Source organism: Ceratotherium simum, chromosome 1, assembly GCF_057802395.1.
Source record: "Ceratotherium simum simum isolate JZ-2026a chromosome 1, ASM5780239v1, whole genome shotgun sequence".
Classification (NCBI taxonomy): Eukaryota; Metazoa; Chordata; class Mammalia; order Perissodactyla; family Rhinocerotidae; genus Ceratotherium; species Ceratotherium simum.
Window position 1 is genome coordinate 37303966 of NC_141900.1, and position 25021 is coordinate 37328986.

The 25021-nt window shown below is 34.6% G+C and overlaps 1 protein-coding gene across 3 annotated transcripts in view; it reads right to left on the minus strand.

Moving 5' to 3' along the window:
• Positions 1-3436: 3436 nt before the first annotated feature.
• The window catches only part of FAM133B (family with sequence similarity 133 member B), a 41894-nt gene continuing 20309 nt past the window's right edge, over positions 3437-25021 (minus strand). For 2 of the 3 annotated variants that reach the window (XM_087420717.1, XM_004431344.3), the window contains exons 2-11: positions 20256-20353; positions 18365-18443; positions 17337-17411; positions 16912-16944; positions 16420-16479; positions 15852-15944; positions 14219-14269; positions 9118-9210; positions 7179-7226; positions 3437-5230 (exon numbers count right to left, since the gene is read on the minus strand). In XM_087420717.1, coding sequence (XP_087276843.1) covers positions 5144-5230; positions 7179-7226; positions 9118-9210; positions 14219-14269; positions 15852-15944; positions 16420-16479; positions 16912-16944; positions 17337-17411; positions 18365-18443; positions 20256-20347 — 711 coding nt within the window. In that variant the 5' untranslated portion in view covers positions 20348-20353 and the 3' untranslated portion in view covers positions 3437-5143. The remainder of the gene's footprint in view (positions 5231-7178; positions 7227-9117; positions 9211-14218; positions 14270-15851; positions 15945-16419; positions 16480-16911; positions 16945-17336; positions 17412-18364; positions 18444-20255; positions 20354-25021) is intronic. The other variant, XM_087420768.1, reaches the window with a different exon arrangement.

A 25021-nucleotide genomic window follows, 5' to 3' on the forward strand; every position in this document is an offset into this window, starting at 1 on the left:
GAGAGTCCTGCAGCGGTAGCGATTTCGACTGGAAGAGGCCATGTGGCACATGAGGGTCTCGCACATTATAAAGGTTCCCTCCCAAACAGCTCTAGAGTCTAGTGCAAAGCCCAGGAAAAACTACAACTTTCTGTCACATGGGACAACTACAACTTTGCATATGAAGAGAAATAATAAAAAGATAGTCTCTTCTTGAGAAGGCCAAGGCAGCACTATAAAGAATGACCATGAGGGTCTATAATGCTGATCAGTAGGATTAATTTGAGAAATAAAGATTATTTGAGTGCAGGCTCTGGCATCAGACTACCTGAGTTCTAGCTCCCCCTAAACATAAACCATTTAGCATAGTGTTTCACCAATGAAGAGCTCAATAAATATCAGCTGTTAGCAATCTGAGTATAAAACAGTAATCTGGTTACACTGGTGAATAGCCATGTTTAAGCATCCAGGGCCTGAACTGTTGATCATAACATAAGAATTAATAAGTGTCAACAGCTTTGGAAAAAGAAAAGAATGCAACTCATTCCTTTTTTCAAACAATTATTATATGTATTTTCTTTGTAGAAGACTATATGGGATATGGGTCTGATCAGGTATTACATATTCATACCTAGAGTATTTCAGAGAATTGCTTTAAATAACAAATTATGGTATTAAACACATATGAGTAACAGACATTGCTAAAAATAATTTCATTATGATGGGGAGAGGAGTTAGATTTTTAAAGTATGCAAAATTTCCTTTGGAATGTTATAAAACTCAGGCTGTTAAGAAAGTAGCAAATGACAGCAGATATTTCTTACTACATTCAACAGTGGCTAAACCTGCCAGATGGATTTTAAGGGTTGTACAACAGGATTGGAACACAGGACGTAGAGGAGTGCTTGAGGAGCTTAGATCATTTAAAATCCAACTGAAATAAGAAAACTGAATTAAGTCTACAACGAGATTCTTAGACAAAGTGCCCAGTAATGAGGCTGTAAAAGTGGCTGAAATAAAAGTAACTTCCTCAAAATCTAAAAACAGATACTCAGGATCATTAGCAGGATTGTTGTGGTCATGCCTGAGACAAACTTCACAAGATTACTTTTTAAGGTCTGTCAGGGTAAGGAATCCCACAAACTCTGTTAGATTAGCTTTAATAATCACTTGCCATGTGCAAAGCACCATGCTATTTTTTCAACATCTAAAGTATTTTATGTATCTCTGTCAATCCCCTGAAGTAGAACAATCATCTGCTTCTACAGGTTTTGTGCCAGAGAACTCATCAAGGTAAACCTTCATATTTCGAGATCTCTTATTAAATTTCAGACTATAATAAAATCAGCCCCTGGTTGGCAAATAATCCTCTAGCACTTAGGATGTCATGTGACTTCTCAAGCTATTCTTCCCACATACACCAATATATTTCAGAACACCTGATGATTAAAGTATTTTTAGTGAAAGGGTAGGGATAATCATTCATTTACTATTTTTTAAAATGGCCAAAATATTAGATAGAAAATAGACAAGCTCTATTTTTGGGGTTACAAAGCACTTGTTAATGTTAAACTAATATGTCTAGCGACGTTTCTATCTGAGTGAATAAAGATGTTCGGGCAGTGCTGGATGTCTGGTCAGTACTTACAGCTCTTGACAGTATTACTGATGGATTCCACCAGTTTCTTCAGAGCCTTCGGCTCCATGTCAAGTGTAGTTTCAACACATTACAGACTTCTCAGATAGCCTAGCTCCAAGCCTGGGCGTCCTGGCTTGCCACTGATGCTACAGTTCACTATGCCACGCTCAACACAGAATGTGACCATGGCAACGTTCCAGTGACCAAACACAGAAGGTTCTCAGTGCCACATAACAATGTTTTGGTCAACAACGGATTGCATATACAATGGTGGTCATGTAAGATCAGTACATATAGCCTAGGTATGTAGTAGGCTATACCATCTAAGTTTGTGTAAGTGCACTCTATGATGTTCACACAACCATTTCTCAACACATATTTCCATCATTAAGCGACACATGACTGTAACTGGAAAAATGCGCAACAACAGGTGTTACCACTCAATACAAATGCAGTGATTTCACTGGTATTGTGATCTGAAATATTACAGCAATTCCAGCATTTATCTTTTCTTTGGGGCTAAACACTTAAAAGTGGTACTTGATATTATTGCCATTTACATTTCCTCAGCAAAAATTCTACAGCTGAAAATGTCTCCCTCCTATTTGAACACATAATTAATATAAAGACCTTATTCTTTAAGTTGAAATAAAATAATTTCTCAGGCTATAAATAGCTCCTTCAAAGGTTATAACCTCCTTTGAAAACTCTAACCAAGCACCTTCTCATGATATCCAAACAGAAGCTTTAATCTGGGAACTTCTAGAGAAATGTAAAACCTCACTTTTATCCCTCCAACTTGTATTTGACTGACTGGTAGGAAAACATGGTGTGATTATGCCAAAGCTGGCCAAAATGGCAACTGTTCTAACTTTCGTCTACTGTCAAATCCTGGTACAGAGAACAAACATCATCTGTGTCTTCTGGCCTTCACTGTGGTAAGGCAAGAAAAGGTACTAAAATGATTTTCAGAATTTAAGACACTATATTCTTACTAGATAATAAAATATAAAACAAATTTTAAAGTAAGCCAAAAATAATTGGGGAAAAAAACTTCCTGCACTTTTCTCAAGGAAAAGTGTGAAATTTGTCACTTAAGTCTGAAGAATAACTATTCTCAGTTTCTCTGAGGCTAGTCTACTGTTCTCCATGCATTGAAAGAAAATTAGGCAAAACGCTTTTAGCACATTTTGACTGAAGGAATATGAACCTACTCTGTATAAAAAAATTCAGGACACTGTTATGGTATTTAAAACACCTAAATATACTAAGGGCACTCAAATTAATCTAAATCAGAAAGAGGTAGCACTGGTATAAATTCAATGTTTCTATCCAGACACTCATCAATTTTGCTGTAGTTACGTTGGCATCATTATCCAAATAACATGGCTTGTATTTATAAAATTGGTGTAAAACTATTCAAGAAAAAGGGTAGTTTGGTGGAAGGAGGAAGTAAGAGATGTTATTAACTTGTACATAACAACACCCGGTCAAATATTCTTCTTATACCCAATCAGAAGACTGTTAAGGCTACCATCAGAGAAACAAGGAAAAAGGTATTCCCCAGACAGTCAACAGTTTAGAAAGAAAACAATTTTTTGCCAAATCACCTTCTTCCCCAGTGTAATAAAATGAACAGTTGCTTTTAGTGGGACATAATCATCATATACTGAACCAGTGTGAAAAGGTATACTTCTATGTTCATAGCAAAACTGATCAACAAATAACCTGATAAACTTATCTTTTAGCATTTTCATGAACAATTCTAAGAAACTTAAACTTCCTTTTGGATACAAAATGTCCCTCAAACTTGCTGTATACTCAAGAGCATATAGATATCTTTTATTAGAAAATAGTATGAAGCTTTAAGCATAAAATTTAAGGAAACTTACCAAGAACTGTGTTATTTTTACAGGTAAAAACTTAGGTACATGTCTTATCCACCTACTATTTAACACCTAGTATGGTTTCTGAATCTTTATAACTTTATTTGTGACTCAAAGGGAGCTGATAAGAACACAGCTATTTTTAAGTAAAATAGCTATTTATTCAGCCTCTTGTCATGCCAAAATGTTTGTGCATATACCACTATAATCAGCACACCCTCTGTAACAGGCAAAATTGTACATCAAATTATATTTCATGTTACTTGATTATATAAAAATGTAAGTGAAAATGATTTATCAATTTCTTTTAACATTACTAGTAAACAATTCAGCAGGAGATAGGAGGCACAAAATCTTAGTAAAATATGACACAGAAAGAGCAATAACGTAATTCTCACTTAAATTTAACTTCTCATAATTTGTTATGAATATACAAAGACAAACTTGTAAAACGTTATATTTACTAAGATTCTGGCAAGAGCTTTATGTAACAAGACACAGCATACCAGGCCTGCCACTCAACTTGTTTATGGTAAGTCTCAGCTTCAATATGAAGCTGTTAAAAAAAAAAAAAAAATCAAAAACTTGCTTTTTACATGCTAAATATCTTGGCAAGTATGCCATTAAACACAGTAAAGAATTTAAGATAGCAAGAATAAGGAGTTAATAAAAAGCTAAACATTACAGCCTAAACGAAATTCGTACAAAAAATAAAATAACTATTACTGGTTGCATAAAATTTTCTTGACTGGTTAAAACAGTATAAAACATGCATTTTAGAATCTTTAGCTACCAAGTTCAAAAAGTACCAGTGTCTATTTTAAATGATTCCTCTCCAAAGCCAAAGTATAGTCAAAATCAATTCAAATGTTATAACATTCTAATGCTAAAAAACATTCAATATTATTGAAGTGGAGGTAAATCCCAGAGCTTTTTGGGCTTTCTTATGCTGCAAACACCTGTTTCTCTCTTTCACTCAAAGCAGCATATGACAGAATCCAAGGATGTCACTAAGTTCAGTAAAGGGCAAGACTGCTGTACCCAGCTCTGACCTCCCCATGAAGCATGGCTACTGTGTCCACAAAAATAGGATGTGTGAGGATAAAAGGCACGCTATTCTGCTAGCTAAAGAGATAGCAAACCACCCCCCACCCTAAAAGGTCCTTCCTCAGGTAAATAAAAGTATACAAGGGGAAAAAAATTAAAATACACTTATCTACAGAGTAAGGATTTTGAATTATCAATGTAACCATTCTTTCAAAAATGTTAACTAGAGTCATCTGGTCATTTCTGATCACATCTTAATGATGTATCCAGATTCAGTTTCTGTTGATTTATCATTAGATACTTCTAGTCAAAAATATTAACTTTATTCCCAAATACCTTAACCACTAGTACGACTGCAGTGTATTATCTCCCAGAGTTATTAAGCACTGGAAGAGGAAAAAAAGATGTTCAAGCAGCAGGCAACAATTATGGCCCTTTCACACAGCGGCATCTTAGTGGCTACTGAATAGTCCAGGAATAATTCTAAAAACAAGAAAATTCATGCATTTTAGTAAATATGTCATAATTTTCACAGTTGAAATTTCCTTAGCATTGCACTTTCTTTATAAGGGAATCCTGATTTTTCTTAATGTTACGGTGAGTCAGGACTTGAACTAGCAGCCTTCTTTTTCTTCTTCTTACTGTGTTTCTTATGCTTCTTTTTCTTTTTTGTCTTTTCCTGTAAAGACAGATCCATGTTAGCCATTTCTACATGAAAATTAAAAACAACAACTTTACCATGGTACTTCTAAACCACTACATAGTTATTTCTAACAATTCACAAAACCAAGTAAGCTACTCAAAACATTTCTCAAAAAGTCTCAATAATCAATATCGTATGAGGACTAAGAGAGTGTTTGTCAAGATAAGGAAAAACTCTAAGTCATTAGCACATTAATGTAGCTTCTAACACAATTTCCTGTAGAAGATAAATTCAACTGAATCATGGTATCAATTGCTATATTTCATGTTATATAATTTCTAAAGTTGAAGTAATTGTAGTTACTGCAAAGGAATCCTCAAACCAGAGCAAAACACAATTGTTTTTGTAAAATGCAAGTTTTCAGAGAACAGATATATTATAGCTGCTATTTTTAAGTAAAGAGGATCACAGATATTATGTACTGCTTAGACTGGTAGCACTGCTTTAATTATGAAATTAACAACAACTAACTGGTACAAAATATTGATGTAAGGTTGAAAAGTCTATTTAGCTTAGTAAAACAGATGTTTGATTTTTAGAAGAAAATGCCATTGAAGCCTAGTAAAAGTAGTCAAATTGTTACTGGATAAAGGGAGCAAGAATTTTGCTGAACTCTGACTCTCATGGCTGTTGCTGATGTAGAAGAGAAGGTAGAACTTTTAGAAACAGATACTTGGAAAGGTGGTATCAAATGATAGACTAGTAGCTGATATTCGGAAGAAAATAAAGACCAAGAAAAGAGAAGAGACATATAAGGGTAGCAAAAACAAAGTTTCCTGTGCATTTCCTTATCTGTTAGAACTTTCCACAACTTCCTCAGAGAGGCTTTCCTTCCCCAAAGTCACTCTCTCACATATCACCCTCTTATCCTGTATCCATTATAACAGTTTTACCAAGATCTAGAACAGTGCCTGCATAGAGATGCTTAATAAATACATGCTAGCTGAATGCATGAAACAGTGAAGTAGGCAAATACAAATTAGAATTACCCAAAATTAATTTTATGTCTTAATTAATAAATCTGAACCAAGGATCAAAGCAGTCTTTACCCAAATTATTTTCCCATTCAGAAAAAAAGTCTCTCAAATGTCACCTTGAAGCATATAAAATGTTAATTCTGAATCATACATTACCAGGTGAACTGTCTTATCAGAGAAGCACCCTTACTTTAAGAGCTAGGGAAATTCTGGGAAGGGGTATTTACCCTCAAGCCTACAAATGATGCCGTTCTCATTTATCTATTACCTCTCCCTGAGAAAATGCCTTTAAAGGCCATAGCCCACATTCATACTGAGTGCTCCTAAGTTACTTTGCTGATGAGATCCACATTACTGTTTGATAATCTGCTATCCACGTGCTCTAGGTTGGTCTGCTTCTCACCTGGATATCACCTCCACTTTCCTGTTCTCCTCTTCCTTCTCTCTCCTTTCCTACTTCTCAATCTGCATAATAGCAGAGCTGGCTTTGCAATGATCAAAAGAATCATCTTTATTAATGAATCATTTATGTTGCCACATTCCTGCTTATTATTCATTGCAGCTTGTGCTTAGAGAGGCTTTTTCTGTTATCACCGGGTTTGGTTGATCTGGAAGTAACTACTATTGAAGATGAAAGGAATCACCATACTTTAAGCTCATATTTTATATTACAGTTTAAGAAAGTCAAAAGAAGTCTGAGCTTACATTTCTAACAGTAAAATACGGAACTGGAAACAGGAGATGTTTGCTACCAGGATACTGATTCTTTCTTGTTCCTGAGCCTATTTAACTTTCTCCAACCCATTAAGTGAAGCTGCTCAACACTACCCCATTCCCAATAAATACTTATTTGGTCCCAGTAAATGCAATTATGCTTTACCATGACTCATTTCACATTAAACGAAAACAGCTACACTGTTGTCTATAAAAACATAAGTGATACTTGCTGTTGCTTTTTCTCGTTCTTCACTGCTTTTCTTCTTTTTTGCTCGTACCTAAAAAGTTTAAAATTTTTGTGGGGAACAGAAGACAAATATGTAACTTGTACTCAGAGCATTTTTTTTTCATTCCCTAATATACCTGGCATCTTTAAAATTTATATGTAAAAAACATTTTGACAATCAAATGACATTTTAAATACTTTGTTATACCTCAAATTCCTGTTATATCACAATGAGGATTCAATGAAAAACATTTTTAAAAGAAAGAAAGTTAAAGATTTTAAATCTCTAGAGGGCTCCTCTTATATTCCTTTTCAGCATCTACAATTAGCAGTGAGATACAATGGATAGAAAACATGAGCTCTGAAACAAAACACACTGAACTCTGAATCCTCCCTCTGCTATGTATTACCCTCAGTTTCATCATCTGTAAAATGGAGATAATAACTACTCTCAAGGGGAAGTGCCTGGAATAAAGTAGGTATTTCTCTTACTCTCTGATGTTCAATAAATGGTAGCTATACAGTGTATTCAGTATAAACCAACTGACTAAAATCCTTTTAAGTAACAATTATCACCCCATTAATATTTTAGTTCAATCTTTTAAAGTGTGGTACATTGAATATCAATTAAACTCAAAGTTGATAAAGCTCATGTGTATTTAATGTTAAGTCCAAATGTAACACATTTCATATTAAGACAAGTGCTCTAGAGAGTACTTAGGAAATTATTGTTTATTGTTGTTATTCTTGTCATAACAATGACCGGGGTGGTAGTAGCTTTGTTGCATCCACATTTAACCAGGCCAAGACAGGGGATACTGTCACGCAACATTAGGAGAGCCCTGACATGACTTTTGAATAGCTTGCTAGACATCCATGTAGTTAACCTATTTATATAAATACAGAAGCTAAATTTATTGTAATATGAACACAAAGTAATTTGTATAGGGTTTTAAGATACAATGAATGTCCCAGAAGTGCAAATGTCATATAAATAGAGGAAAGACTGTATTTTGTTTCATTCAGAGCTTTACTGAAAATTGTTCACCATTTTGGAAATGTCACTGATGACAATGCTATTGTACGGTTTTTGAAGGGCATATGTAATGCACCTGTTATGTCTTAAGATTTTATGTCTTCTGGTGTTATCACATTCAAGCATTTTATGTATTGAAATATAATTTGATAAAATTATACATTATTACTTTCTTGTATTTCTTCATAGGATATTAATATAAAAATGTGTAGGATATATATATATGTAATATTAGCTACAAATTTCATTTCAGGGGGCATTACAAAATATTGCTACAAAACGGGGCAACAGGCCCTATTTTGCAAATGAGGAAACCAAGTCCAAGAGAGAAATACTTTACAGATGATAACTTACAGACCTAAAATTAACTAAGAATGGACTCAAATTCCAAAAGAGTACAAAATCTAAGATAGGGATATTAGAGCTGAAAAGGACTGTACAGATGACCTACTCCTATTCCCTCACTTTACAGACAGGATCACTGAGATCAGGCCAATGTGGCTGCTCCACCTCATCACCTTTCTACTCCCTCAACAGTAGTAGCTCCGTACAAAAACAAGGGAATGCTGGGTTTCAATACTCCACACTACATAGCATCTCTCATGAAATCAAAATGGTAGTACAATAAAAAGAAAACATTAGAAGAATAAAAATAAAATATATCAGATTGGAAAAGTATGTGGAAATATGGTTAATTATCAAAATAATAGCCATATAATTATTTTCTGGAAAAATGCAAAACTTAACCTGAAATGGAACAACTTCCATTTCTTTTTCATAGTATATCATACTAGAAAAGTGAGTAAATCAAATATTTATAAAGTATTTCATTTTACTAATTCATATTTATTAAATCAAATAACTAAACATTTTAAAGTCGATAAAATAGATTTGATCATATACTTACCTCCTCAATATAATCTGATTCTGATAAGGACTCAGGTGATAAAGGTTTATCTTCAGGATACATCTTTCTTTTTTTGCTGAGTCCTTTAATGTCCTATGAAAAATACATGTATCTTGACTCAAAAAGATATGATACTGTGCCACACAAATTTTATGTTTCTAAGTTCTATTTACCAATTCTTCCAATTATCACAAAAATTATCCATTTTCATTCTAGAAATGTCTAAAATTGGTGACATTTACCAGGATTCAGTCTTTAATTCCAATAAAGTAATGCTTTTATTAAAAAATCTGAAAAGAAATAATTACATATCCATTTAGATGTAATATTCTCCTTAATTTCTTTAATTATACATGACAGAATTTTAAAGAGTCACAAGAAACCATATAGTTGGTATAAGATTTGGGTCCTTTGTATTCTATTTATTTATTTATTAATTATTATTTTTTTCTTGTGAGGAATATCAGCCCTGAGCTAACATCCATGCTAATCCTCCTCTTTTTGCTGAGGAAGACCGGCTCTGAGCTAACATCTATCACCAATCCTCCTCCTTTTTTTTCCCCCCCAAAGCCCCAGTAGATAGTTGTATGTCATAGTCGCACATCCTTCTAGTTGCTGTATGTGGGACGCGGCCTCAGCATGGCCAGAGCAGTGGTGTGTCGGTACACGCCCAGGATCCGAACCCAGGCCGCCAGTAGCGGAGCGTGTGCACTTAACCGCTAAGCCATGGGGCCGGCCGGGGGCCTTTGTATTCTTTTTTTTTTTTTTTTTTAATTTTTTGTTTATTGCAGTAACATTGGTTTATGATATTGTAAAAATTTCAGGTGTACATCATTGTACTTCTATTTCTGCATAGATTACATACATCATGTTCACCACCAAAATACTAATTACAACCCATCGTATTCTAATTCATTTGTTTCTACCCCGTGTCGGCTGAGACAGGCCTAGTGCCGCAGACAAGAAAATCAATGGGTAATCATTTGCGATAATCTAAAAGGATCTCTACACAGTCATTCCTTTAGTATATTAAAAGTGTTAAATTCACATAAAAAATGTTCATCTCTATTTTTAATGATGAGTAAGTGTATAACTCCGGGGAAGGAGAGGGGAGTAAGACTGGAGTACTCAGGGAATTAAATATATATTTTAAGAAATAAAAAATTTCAACAAGATCTGAAGCAAGCATGGCAAAATGTTATTAAATCTTCAGAGTGGATATACTGGTTGTCATTTTATTGTTTTCCATATACTTTTTCTGTATGTCTGAAGTAGTTCTTAACTACAAAAACATAAAACAACACAATGGAAAAAATGCTCACCACTTTATCTTACACAGAAAAAATGACACAAAACTTTATATAGCACAAACCCAATTTTAAAGATACAAAAAAAAAAAAACCATGTAGAAAATAAACTAACAGTGATGATCCATGTGTTAGGTTATAGGTGATTTAATTTAGTTTCTGCAAACAGCTTTACTATTTTGGTAGAAATGATAAATGCTCATTGTAAGAAAATTCACTCAGATCCCATTACCAGGGATTAAACATCAAGATTTTTGGCAACATCTCTCTAAGTGTATATTTACAGTTTTACATAAATATTAGCTGTTTGGAACCTGCTCTTCTCACCCAATAGTATCTTACCATGCCAACTACAGTGTCATTATGGCCACTTTTGACATTCATTGAAAGTATATGCCACAATTTACTCAACCCATCTCCTTCTGGAAGGCAGGCATATGAGTTCTTTGCTATTAAAAACAAAGTTGAAATAGAGCAAAGGGTATGTGAGTACAAAATCTTTATCTAATAATGACTAAATCAAAGACCAGAGTAGCCTTTGCCTTAATTATTTTCTCACTCTCTCACCACCCCATAGTCATTTTTTATTTCACTCATTATAAATCACACTTTACCCAGAAGCCTCTTTAATCAGGCTCTTTCATCAATCGTATCAATCTCAGATTATTAGAATATAGTTTGTATTTTCTTTTAGAATTGCCTAAATATGTATTTTACCAACTCTTTTGTGTATGTGGTATTCTTTTTTAATTACTGAAGGTCACTAAGTTTTGGAATTATGTACTTGTAGTAGTTTTTCTTAAGTCTATTCATTGTATTTAAACTTTGTTCATGGTTTATTTTTTGTGATCTCTTGTTGCCATTCAGAGTTAGAATTATGTGGTTAAAAGTTTCTGAGTTTTGAGGCATAGGCCTTCACCACCCCAATCTTATATTCACCCTTGTCTTTCTCTAATGGTATTTTCATACATTTAAAACTTTGATTTTGGATTCATTTGGCCTTAAGGACTGTCCAGCTTTATATTTTCCAAATGGCTAGTCTTGTGTCCCAAGAAAAGCCACCTTTATCATATATTAAATTGCACAAATACTTACAACATTTATTAAATCTTCATGTGCATCTCAGAAGAGATATAGTTTTCCTCAAATAAATCCTGCTCATCACTTCTTAAAAATTTTCCTATATACCCTTTGTTACTATTATAAATGGGATAATTTCTTCCATTATATTTTCTAATTGGGTACTGCATTGCACTTGCACAACAACTTAAAATAAAAATAAGGCTAAAAACAATGACTGATACATATGACTTAAAATTACAACCTTTTTATGATTATAACAGACACCCTAAACAAGATTAAGAGAAGCCACAGACCAGAAGATGTTAATTATGTGTATAAAAGAACAGTATCCAAAATATATAACTCTTATAAATCAGAAAAATCAAAAATAATCCAACAGAAAAACGGGCAAAGACTATAACAGGCAATTCACAGAAAATGAAATCTGAATGGCCAACAAGCAAATGAAGAGGCTCAACCATCTATACATTAGATTGGCAAAAAAGAAGGCTCAAAGTGTTGACAAGTATGTATGTGGAACGAGGGTACTGTCACATACTACTAGCGGGAATGTAAATTAATAACAAACACTTTGGTGAGCAAAATGTAGACAAGTTAAATGTACATCTTAGGACCTACAAATTACAGTCCCAGGTATATCTTTGAAAATTAACAGTAACTTGTGAAAAGGAAAAATAGGTAAGGAGTAGCCATTGCAGCACTGTTTGCATTACTGAAAAATTAAAACAATCTAAATGTCCACCAACAGGAGAATGGAGAAAAATTGTGGCAAATTAATATACTGGAATACAATGAGCAAAAGAAACAAACTTGAGAGTATCAGCAAGGATAAATGTCAACAGCAAAGGTGAGTGAAAAAAGCAAGTTTCAGAAGGAAACACATTGATACCACTTTGAAAATACAAAATACTCTACGTTAAAAGGGTATAAATGTGGATGGGAAGGATGCACACTAATTTCAGAAACAGCTGCCTGTAAGGAAGGAGAGAGTGTCTGGTACTTTTTTTTTAATAAAACAAGACTTGAGGCAAATATGACAAAATGTAAATTATTAATTCTAGCTGGTATGTATATGGGTATTTGTTTATTATATATCTGTATATTACTCTGTACCATATATTATTTTGAAGTATTTCAAAATCACAGTGCAGTTGTCTTAGTATTTCATGTTTGTATATTACCAGTTTTTAGTTTCACACATACATTTAAAAAAAAAAAAAAAACAGGAAAATAAGCACTTATTCTTATTCTATAATAGTTCTGAAGACCAGGAATTAATGTTGAATTACATCATTCTTTTGGCAACTATTAAAATAATAATATGGTTTCTTTCATTTGGCCATAAATTTCTTACCTTTGAATTCTTAGAATTAACCCAACTTGGTCATGTGGTTTCTTTTTTTAGTGTCTTAATGGATTTTTATTTGCAAATTGAAATAAAAACCACTCCTAGGTATATACCCAAGAGAAATGAAAACCTATGTCCATACAGAAACCTGTACATGAATGTTTACAGCAGCATTACCCCATTAGTAAAAAGGTAGAAACAACTCAAATGTCCATCAACAGATGAATGGATAAACAAATTGTGGTATATACATACAATGGAATATTATTCATCCATAAAAAGGAACAAAGTACTGCTACGTGCTACAATCTGGATGAACCTCAAAAACATTACACTAAGTGAAAGACACCAGACACAAAAGGTGACATATTGTATGACTGCTTTCATATGATATATCTAGAATATGCAAATACATAGAGACAGAAAGCAGATTAGAGGTTACCAGGGGATGTGGGGAAGGGAGAATGAGAACTGATTACTTAATGGGTACAGGTTGTTTTTAAGTAGGTGATGCAAAAGTTTTGAAACTAGAGAGAAGTGGTCATTGCACAACATTATCCATACACTAAATACCACCAAATTATAATTTTAAGATGGTTAATAGCATATTATGTGAATTTCACCTCAATTTTTAAAAAATGATATAAAAAGACTGAGTAAAATTTAGTGACACTGGTCTGTAGTTTTCTTTCATTGGTAATTGCTTTCTTTAGGCTTTTATTTTTAGTAATCAGAAGATTTTTAAATATATATCAGAAATGTAGGGTAGGGATAAATTTAGCATTAATTATAGTTAAGTTTTAAATGAAGATAAAACATCTACTTACAGTACTAAAAAAGATTTTCCAAAACTTATCTATGGTACACTCAATTTGAAATAGAAGTCCATGTTCTTTAATTAAAAGGGCCTCGTTTAAAATGACTTGAGGAAACAAAGGAAATGTTTAATCTCCATTATTTTGAATTTTTAATCTGAGATAATCCATTAATCTACACAAATCCAAACTCTCTGCAGGAATACTCTTCTGATCGTTTACCTTCAATAACGAATCCAATAAATAATTTTCTTAAATCAACACAAAATGCCATAAAAGCAAAAGAAGTCTCAAGTTAAAAAGGGAACATACTGAGGGATAATTCGGCACATGTGTGTGGTGATGGGTTGTAATTAGTATTTGGGTGGTGAACATGATGTAATCTATACAGAAATAGAAGTATAATGATGTACACCTGAAATTTATATAACGTTATAAACCAATGTTACTGTAATAAACAAAAAATTTAAAAAAAAAAGGGGAACATGTTAATTTCTTGAAGTAACTGAATGACAGACTATCCTAAGGCAATGTAAAATTATAATTACCTTTTCTTTCTCAGTTGCATCCTTTGACTTCTTTTTCTTTTTTAAACTATCCTAAACAAATAAACATATATATCAATTTTAAACGTAAAAGATGCAGCATTATAATATAAGGACAAAACACCAAAAAGGTGATTGGCTCTACGACTGAGAAAAGTTTACTTCAATACTAGAATTTTATTCTGAAAACATAGGAGAAATGTATGTTGTATATATAAGTGCTTGTAAGGAAATGAGGCTTCTTCATTTATCTGGCTGTATATCAAAACCATGTACACCTAAAATGACAGATATTGTCTGTAATACCACATGGTTTATTTTAAAATAAGACTTTATGCTATTGCCTATTTTTGCCTGTGGTGGTCATATGCACTGGAGTTCTAATTCACAGTGTGCTCAGATATCTACCGATCTGATTTCCCTACTCTCCTTATAAGGAAAGGAGGTAAGAATTTCTGCTTTTGAATCCCTCAGTTCTAGCTACTAACCTCCCTGGGCCTTCCTTATCCATAAATTGAGATAACAAATAACTACTTCATAGGGTTGTTGAGAGGATTGAGTTAACATGTCAAGTGCTTAGAACTGTGCTTAACACATAGGCATTCAATAAATGTTAGCTATCAATATCATTAAACTGGCTCTTCTGCTTTAAAAGACAAAGAGAAAACCAATATTTACTGAATACTTTCTAGACAACAGGCGTTTTGTCAGAAGAAATCTCACTAGGGCAAGTAGATATCTACCACAAAACCAGACAGTTGCTTTGTCCTCCTGGGACCCTAGGACAAAATCAAATTGTGGTCCATGGACAACCCTGTATCAGAATCACAGAGGACATATGTTAAAAATGTAGATTTCTGAGCCTAACCAGACTCACTAAACCAGACTCTGGAGATGAGGCCCAGGAATCTGCATTTTTATTGCAACCTGCATGTATTTCCTATGACCACTAATGTTTGAGAGCCAATTGTGTCTGACAATTGTAGACAGTACAGAATAGATTTAGGTATAGTAGAAACGACATTGGACCAGACAGCAGAAGATAGATTCAACTTCCAATTCTAACACTAGCTATATGAATTTAAACAAGATGTTTTTGTCTCCGAACTATGACTTCTTTATGAAAATGGAAAAAATAATGTCTGCCATATATTATAAAGCTGTCATGGAAATGCTGAGACATGGAGACATACATGTGAAAGTAATTAGAGAACAATTAAATGCCACATCTAAGATATTAAGTACATCAATTAAGTGGCACAGAACATCAAAGTACAAAAAACAGTATCTCATTTCTTTTTTTTTTAATAGACTTTTTCTTTTTTTTAATTTTATTTATTTATTTATTTTCCCCCCAAAGCCCCAGTAGATAGTTGTACGTCATAGTTGCACATCCTTCTAGTTGCTGTATGTGGGACACGGCCTCAGCATGGCCGGAGAAGCGGTGCGTCGGTGCACACCCGGGATCCGAACCCAGGCCGCCAGCATCGGAGTGCGAGCACTCAACCGCTAAGCCACGGGGCCGGCCCAGTATCTCATTTCTAAATTGATAGCAATTAAGATAGGAAAGAACTAAAAGGAAAACCTAATTAAATGTCTTTGCGGTCCAAAATGTTGCTAATTTAAATAATTTTACCTTATCGTCTGATTCAGGTTCTGACATGGAGCTTTCAGAAGATTTATGTGAACGGTTCTTCTTTTTCTTTTTCCTTTTTCCCTGTTTCTTATCCTATATAAAACATTTTTAGAAACATTTGCTTTCTGCTTCAAAAATATAATTGATGTATTTTATTAATATCAGAACTTTATCAATGAACAAAACTTAATGAAAGAACTAGCTTGTAAATATATACATTATGCTTAATAACTAATAGTTAAAATATAAATTATATCACTTTCCTGTTTTATAAAAAAAGTCAAGTGAATTGAGTCACATGTAATTCCTAGCATCTAGTCAAATGGCATTTTATATTTTTAAAATCCATTTCTTCTACTGATATTTTTAAATGAACAAGACAAATTTAGGAATCTAAAAAATACGTATACTAATATTCAAATATCTATTTATTCATGTCAGGGCTCTCAGTTATGGATAATCAATCAAAACCTGGAAGTAAATATTTTTAACAGATATTTTATAACATGTTTCCTTTGTCATTAAAGAAATGACAGATATTTCATGAATTATTATAGGCAAACCTTACCTCATCTTCAGAATCAGAAGAACTGCTGGAAGAATCAGAGCTTGATGAAGAAGATGAATACTTGACCAAGCACAAAACAATTAAAGCTTGTGAGATGCAGGAATTTTTTTTTTACTAAGTCTCTCAAATACTTAATGAAATCAATCTAGTGTCCGAGAAACAGATGCCATATTCATAAGACTTAAATATTAAAATGTCAAAAGTCACATTTCCTCACCAAAAAAACAAAACAAAAAAAACTCAAAAAGTAACAACAGATGTGGCAACAGTAGTCAACTTTCCCTCTTTAATAGCAATAGAGAGCATACTACATTATAAGGAGGTTGGCACCTTTCTTTTATATCACTAATAGAACAAAATCTCCATAACTACCAAAGGACCTCCAGGCTCCTTGACTCATCTAGAGTTAGCATACAGGTTATATAAATTATTCTTACTTTTTTTGTCAGATCTTAACCGTAACATTTAGAAAAATGGAAAACTTTTGCTCACCCTACCAGACTTCTTCTTTTCTTTTTTCTTTCTCTAAAAGCAAACAAATAAAATCTAAGTAAGATGATGTGAGTTTTCAAATGTATTTATTAATAGTAGTACACAGCATTATTATGAAAACTCAACTATGAGATTAAGACTAGCAATAAACTGAGGCCAGCCTGGTGGCGTAGTGGTTAAGCTTGTGTGCTCCACTTCGGCGGCAGCCCAAGGTTAGCGGGTTCGGATCCCGGGTGCAGACCTATGCACGGCTTAGCAAGCCATGCTGTGGCAGGTGTCCCACATAGAAAGTAGAGGAGGATGGGCATGGATGTTAGCCCAGGGCCAATCTTCCTCAGCAAAAAGAGGAGGATTGTAACAGATGTTAGCTCAGGGCTGGTCTTCCTCACAAAAAAAGAATAGCAATAAACTAAAAATGGTATTACCTGTCTTTTTTTGGATGAGCTCTCACTTCCGCTTAATAATTTCTCCCTGTGTTTTTCTAGTTCTTTCTTCCAGTTCTGCAAAAAGGTTATAAACACCATCAGAGGCTATCTATCCCCTTCTAATACACTTAATATATAGAGAGCCACTACTTCTTTTCCTCCATCTTCTACTGCCTCTCACTCATCTTAGCCTCTAATTACAGTCAAAAGATACTCGAGGGGCCAGCCCGGTGGCGCAAGCAGTTAAGTGCATGTGCTCTGCTGCAGAGGCCTGGGTTTCGCCCGTTCGGATCCCGGGCGCGCACTGACGCACCGCTTGGCGAGCCATGCTGTGGCACCGTCCCATATAAAGTGGAGGAAGATGGGCACAGATGTTAGCCCAGGGCCAGTCTTCCTCAGCAAAAAAGATGAGGATTGGCAGATGTTAGCTAAGGGCCAATCTTCCTCACAAAAAAAAAAAAAAGATACTCCAGGTGTCAGAATCCTTTACCCTACCACCAAATGAGCCTCTACTATCTCTTTTCAAAGAGGGTATTACGGGGTGAGAGTTCTCCACTGTACTGTGAGAAAAGAAGTTCTCCACTGTGAGAAAAGAAGTTATATTACTGAGGCTGAAGACTTTTCTTTTTAACAAAGATGGTCAGATTCTCTTTCCAAACAATAAAAGCTGAATTAACCTATACTGTGGCTGAAATACTACATAAATGTTTGTAAGCAAAAAGAAAACATCACCATGGAAATCCCAGGGTAAGATGGGGGCATGGGGAGAGAAGGGGGAGAACTTAATATTTAGAAAACTTTAAGATGGTTTAAATTACTATAAGATGGTTTTTCTCTATTATTTTTTTAAAGAAATCATACATTTATATACAAACCGGTATTCAATATAACAAAAACACTTCTAAAATATAGATCCCCTTAACCTAAAGAGCTATGCCTAAACCCTTGGTTTATTAAAAAATGATTTCATTTTTCTTATTATAGGAAAAAAGATGAGTCTATTTTTTTAAAAGATACTATTTACAAACCTCATTCATTTTTTCTTCAAATTCAGCCAATGCCTTGGAGCCTTTCTTCTTCTTTTCTAGTTGTTCTTTCACTTCTTCCCTTAAAATATAGAACATACAAATAAGGTTTCAAGCAATTCAAGTTAGAGATGGATGGTTACAAACAAGACAACAAAATTTCATAAATAAATTTTTCTTAATATCCTAATAAACCTCCATTCTCGTGTTGATACATTTCAAATTACTTTGTTCACATCCTTGTAAATCAATTATCATAATAAAGCCTATCAGATAACACTAGTCACTCCTCTTCTAAACACGGATTATAAAAGCCAATACACCAAAACATACAACAGGCACTGTTTTAAATACATTTTCCTTTAATCTTCACAATACTGTGAGAAAACGTAGTAGTATTATCCCCATTTTACAGATACAGAAGCTGAAGCCTGGGGAAGGTAAAAAATCTACCCAAGCTCACAAAGCTAGTAGTTTCAGAATTAGGGTGACCTATGGTCTATTTGACTGAACTATTATCTTCTATTACTAAGTCACTCATTTTATAAGGTACCTCACATGTGCAGAAAAGGGTTAATACAGCATACCTGACTGCTTATTCTTAGAAAGGCCTGCTTACAAAACTGGCTTTGGCTGGCCTCTGGGAACTTGGATTTCAGGAGAGTCCTTACTACTCCCTGATAAGAGTGGCTCACTGTGCCTAACTGTTTGTACAAACACTAGAGTTTATGCTGAACACCTGTATTCCTTGTGGAATCTGGAATTTTGGCACCTGATAGGCAGAGGCTGACCAGCCACCAATAAAAACCCTGGGCACACTGACAGTCTCTAATAAACACCCTTGGTTGGCAACATCTCACGTGTGTTACCAAAAATTAAACGTGTCCTGTGTGACTCCACAGGAGAGGAAGCCTTAGAAGCCTGCATGCGGTCTCCCCTGGACCTCGCCCCATGCGCCTTTTTCCTTTGCTGATTACGGCTGGTATCCTTTCACGGTAATAAATCTTACCCACAGGTATACCTATCTGTGAGTCCTTCTGGCAAATTATCCAACGTGAAGGCTGTCCTGGGGACTCTGACACACATGTAATATACTTGCTTGAGCATTTCCCCTTTAAAGTTCATTCCTTCTCCCCAATTTTAAAGACAAATATACTTTGGGATACTGTAATTTCTGGTATGTTGCAACAGTCAACGGCAGCACTCATGAACACTATTAAGAGGTGGACACGGCTTACTTCTTATTTAATTCCAAGATTCCCTGTTATATGTAAGCACAACTTTCAACTATAGTTGCCCAGCTTTCAGAGGCACTTAGAATGATTCTAAAGCTAACAACTCTGAAGCTTGTTGTGTTACCTCAGGAGTATGGTATTTAATAACAGGGAAGACATACTAAAAAATACTAAAGCCAGTGCTATGATGCTTTATTTACAAAAGATCAGAGCTACTCAACGAGGGCAAAAAACCCCCAAAACAACAATTTAAAGCAAAAATTTTATAGTGGGAAATTCTAATTCATTGAAAAGCTAACAGATAACACTAGAAATAAGGCCTAACATTATCCTTCCTAACACAAAGTTATACCTCAATGAAGGGCGAGATTATTCAAACCTACCATTTTAAACAGCTTAGGATACAGGAAGGTTAAGGTCTATTTTAGGGGACAGAGAAGAGATTGGTATGAAAAGGTTATCAGGTAGTGCTTTAGCTTTATTGGCGGTGGGTTCTCAAATATTTGGTTTACACTCATCCATGTATTTCATACATTCAAAAGAAAGCACATATCAAATATACGTATCTGGCAATTGCTTGGCAATCAATAAAAGCTGTAACAGCAACCTTTAAAAAGTTCATGAAAATCTTATAAATAGGTAAATTGTTTCACAAGTACCAGGTAGGCCTTGGTCGATTCAGATAATCTTGGATCGTTGGCCCTGAAGACTGGATTGGACCCCTTGATCTGGCCATTGCTATTGGGTTCATATAGGCCTTGAGGAAAGAAGAAAATTTAACTCCATTAAAATAACATTAAAAATGCAAAAGCTCACTTATTTATCAAGCAATATTTATTATAAATGCAAACTATGTCCAACTAAGCATGAACAATCTGACAACCAACTTTTCATTACAAAAAATAAATTTAACGCTCTAATAATCCTCACAAGTTTGGGAGATGAGTAATATCGCTACTTCATAGAAAATGTGTTTTTACCAGAGATTTGATGAAAATAATGATATCTCTTTCTTACTGTAAGATGGCTTTATAGTGCTTTCCCCTAAAGCCCAATACCCCTGTGAAGGTGGTAACACTATGCTCACTGGCAAATAAAGAAACTCAGTTCCAAAGTGAAAGAAGATGTAACTCTAAATTCACTGCTTATTCCACTATATCTTCTGTCTCAGGAAATACTGTGCCATACTGATGGCAATTTTATTCACAAATTGTTAACATTAAAAATTAAATTATGCACAGGCAACAAAAGAAAAAATAGATAAACTGAACTTCTTCAAAGTTAAAAATGTTTGTGCATCAAAGGACACTATCAAAAGAGTGAACAGACAATCCACAGATTGGGAGAAGATATTTGCAAATCATATATCTGATAAGGGATTAGTATCCAGAATGCATAAAGAAATCCTACAACTTGACAACAAAAAGCCCAAACAACTCAATCAAAAAATGCACATAGAGGAGCCAGCTCAGAGGCATAGTGGTTAAGTTCGCGCACTCCATTTTGGCGGCCCTGGGTTCATGGGTTCAGATCTCAGGCATGGACCTACACACCGCTCATCAAGCTATGCTATGGTGGTGTCCCACATACAAAACAGAGGAAGACTGGCACAGATGTTAGCTCAGGGACAATCTTCTTCAAGCAAAAAGACGAAAACTGGCAACAGATGTTAGTGAGGGCCAATCTTCCTCACACACACACACACAAAAAAGCACAGAGAACTTGAACAGACATTTCTCCAAAGAAGATATACAAATGTCCAGCAAGCACATGAAAAGATGTTCAACATCACTAGTCATTGGGCAACTGCAAATCAAAACTACAATGAGATGCCACCTCACACTCATTAGGATGGCTATTATCAAAAACACAGAAAATAACAAGTGTTGTCAAGGATGTGAAGAAAATGGAACCCTTATGCATTGCTGGTGGGAATATAAAGTGGTGCAGCTGTTGTGGAAAAGTTTGCTAGTTCCTCAGCAAGTTAAACAGAGAATTACCGTATGATCCAGCAATTCCACCTCTAAGTGGAACTGAAAAAGAATTGCAAGCAGGGACTCAAACAGATATGTGTATACCATGTTCACAGCAGCATTATTTACTTTTAACATAATTTTCTTACAGGTTGGAATGAATGCTAGAGCTAATGTCAGAAATGTTTACAGAGTTAAGCGCTAGATGTGGATATCAAATGTAACATTAAAGACAGAGGCATATAGTGATATTTTTTATATCAACTGTTACACCCTCAAATATTTCATTCAACTGCCTTTGCAGAGAATTTCAATCATTTTGTGGAAGTATGACAAACAATGGAGGCTGCAATAGAGGAGCTGTGGCTCAGCTAATGACACTGACAATCCTAATAACCAGAAGTGAGTACAACGTGCAAGCTAAGTTCATTGTTTTTAAAACAGGAGCATAATATCTACCACCTTCTCATTTCTTTGGTATTATGTCATAATTTTAGCAATACCTAATGATAAAATATTTTAAGTTTAAAATTGTAAAAACTTTATTTCCAAAGAATGCAAATATATACAAGATGTTTAAAACTAAATTACTAAAATAGGTAAAATTGAACACACTCAAATAGCCATCAAATTGAGATTCATTAAATATATTAACATATACCCCCCAAATGAAATACTATATAGTCATTAAAAAGAGTGAGGTAGATCTATAGTTACTGATATGCAAAGATGTCCAGGATTTCTCAAGGGAAAAGCAAAAGCAAGATGCCAAAAAATAAGATACCATTTTAATAAATAGCTGTAATTTTTAAAAAATTTAGATGCATGTGCACTAAAATGTAAAGGGAGATGTCTACTTTCATCATTTCATACACTGGAGAAAAAAAATTTTAAGTAACTCATTACCTTTTTTTTCATTACCTTTTTTTTTTTTTTTAAGGAAGATTAGCCCTAAGCTAACATCTGTTGCCAATCCTCCTCTTTTTCATTGAGGAAGATCAGCCCTAGGCTAACATCCGTGCCCATCTTGCTCTACTTTATATGGGATGCCGCCACAGCATGGCTTTGACAAGTGATGCATAGGTCTGCGCCCGGGATCCAAACCTGCAAACATCGGGCTGCTGAAGCAGCGCGTGCAACCTTAACCGCTACGCCACCAGGCTGGCCCCAGTAACTCATTACCTTTGTAAAAGAAAAACAAAACAAAAAACTACACACAAACCTTATCATAATATTAACAGTAAAAAAAAATAAGAAAAATTCAACCACAGTTCTGCTGCTCCGATTCAGAGAGCTGAACTGTCTTCAAGTAAAAATTCACAAATAGTACAGTGGTAATTTTTCATTCTAATTAAAAAAAAAAATCACAACATTTACCATGTTTTACAGTCTTCAAATTTTCTAGCATATATCTTAAGAGCATATTAACATTTTTATGTGTCTTAATGTCTACTGTGAAACTGCTTTCCCAAAGTACATACTGGCCTATCTTACTGTTTATCTTTCAGAGGAAAATTAAAGAGTAAAGCAGTATATTCGCATGCTAGGACTATTAGTTATAGACAATTTATGGTACAATTACATGAGCTATCATTGAGTATGCAATAAGGCTTAACTTACAAGCTTTTGACCATAAACACTATCCTCAGTCTGCTAAGTACACTCCAAATATCTCCATTATTTATTTCAATTATAACAGCAATATTTTTAAGTGCTTCTTATGTGCTAGGTTCCTTGCAAAACACTTGCTAGTTTGTGCTCATAATCATAAGCATGCTTATGCTCATGCTTTTTTTTCCTAAGCACAACAGAAAGGTTTTTTTTTTTTTTTTTTAAAGATTTTATTTATTTTTTGCCCCCAAAGCCCCAGTAGATAGTTGTATGTCACAGCTGCACACCCTTCTAGTTGCTGTATGTGGGACACGGCCTCAGGCTGGACAGAGAAGTGGTGCCTCGATGCGCACCCGGGATCCGAACCCGGGCCGCCAGCATCGCAGCACGCGCACTTAACCACCAAGCCACAGGGCCGGCCCAGAAAGGTTTTTAAAACAAAAAAAATAACTATTTTACAAAGGTAAAGCTTTTTCACTTATTCATCAGTGTGAAAAATAATGCTCCTAACATTAAGGGGGTGGGTGGTTAGGCATCAGTTAAAATAAATAAATTGTGCAATTTCTTGAAACATCTCACTATGACTTATTCGCTTTAAGTACTGTGACCTTATAGAGTCAAATACTCATATTTATATGTAACTAGAATTGTCTGTGGCTCCAAACTGCTGCATGAGTTTGGGTAACAGAAAATAATTTGTTTTTGAAACTCAGGATGGCAAATTGGGCACAAAGGAATATATAAGTGGGCAGGTTGAAAAGAGCAATGCAGTAAAACTGCTAAAGACAAAATGTGCAGAACTTCATTAGTTACTTTGATTATCTAGTTTTATCTAGAGGGTACAGCTGTTTTAGAGGGCACAAAGTAACAGAAAAGAACATGACGGAAACTTCTGTAAAACAACGGGCACAAAGGGTGACCAGCGTGAATTCAAGAGCCCTTTACGAATCTTGAGAATTAAAATGTTAAGTTAAAAAAAAAGTGTTCGAGAATTGTACAATACCAAAGTGAACCCTAATGTAAACTAGGGACTTCGTGAAAATGACATCAATGTAGGGTCGTCCGCTGTTAACAAATGTACCACCCTGGGGCAGGGGTTGAAAATGGGGGAGGTTGTGCCGGACTATGAGCAGGAAGTACGTGGGAACTCTCTGTACTTGCTGCTCAATTTTGCTGTGAACCTAAAACTGCTCTAAAAAATAAAGTCTATTTTTAAAAAAACTTTCAAACTGAAATTTAATGGTTTTTTAAGAAAGCAATTCTGTCATGTTTAAAACTACGATTTTATCATCAATGTAAGAAGAAAAAAAATGCCAGTATTTTCAGAGGGAAACATTCATTTAGTTATTCAAAATCAAGAGTTATGATGTACTGAACTAAGCATCAGATGACTCAAATTATAGTCCCAGTTTAAACAGTTCCATCTCCTCCTCCATGCAATGAGGAGACAGAATTAAACAATCTGCGTGTTCTACCTCTTAATTTCATGTTTTCATTCCCACAACCTTCGAAGTGCAAACAAAATGTTACCAGAACACTCTGTGCCAAGACAGCATACTAAATAATAAGTAGAGCCCAGAGTTATTATCAAAATGCTCTGGTAAATAAACCTCATTTGAAAAGTTTTTCAAGTGCTTTGAAGAGACGTATAAACCAACACTTTTCCCCAGGAAAACAAAACATCTTAGGCCTCTGTATGAACCTGCATCCAAGGTCTGGCAATTTCAAGATTCAAGACCCAAGAGCATTAAAGAGCCAAAACACTCAACACTTCAAGCCTAAGGATGCTCCAGCAGAAACCATTTCAACTCTATGAGAATCAGGATACCACAACAAGGTCT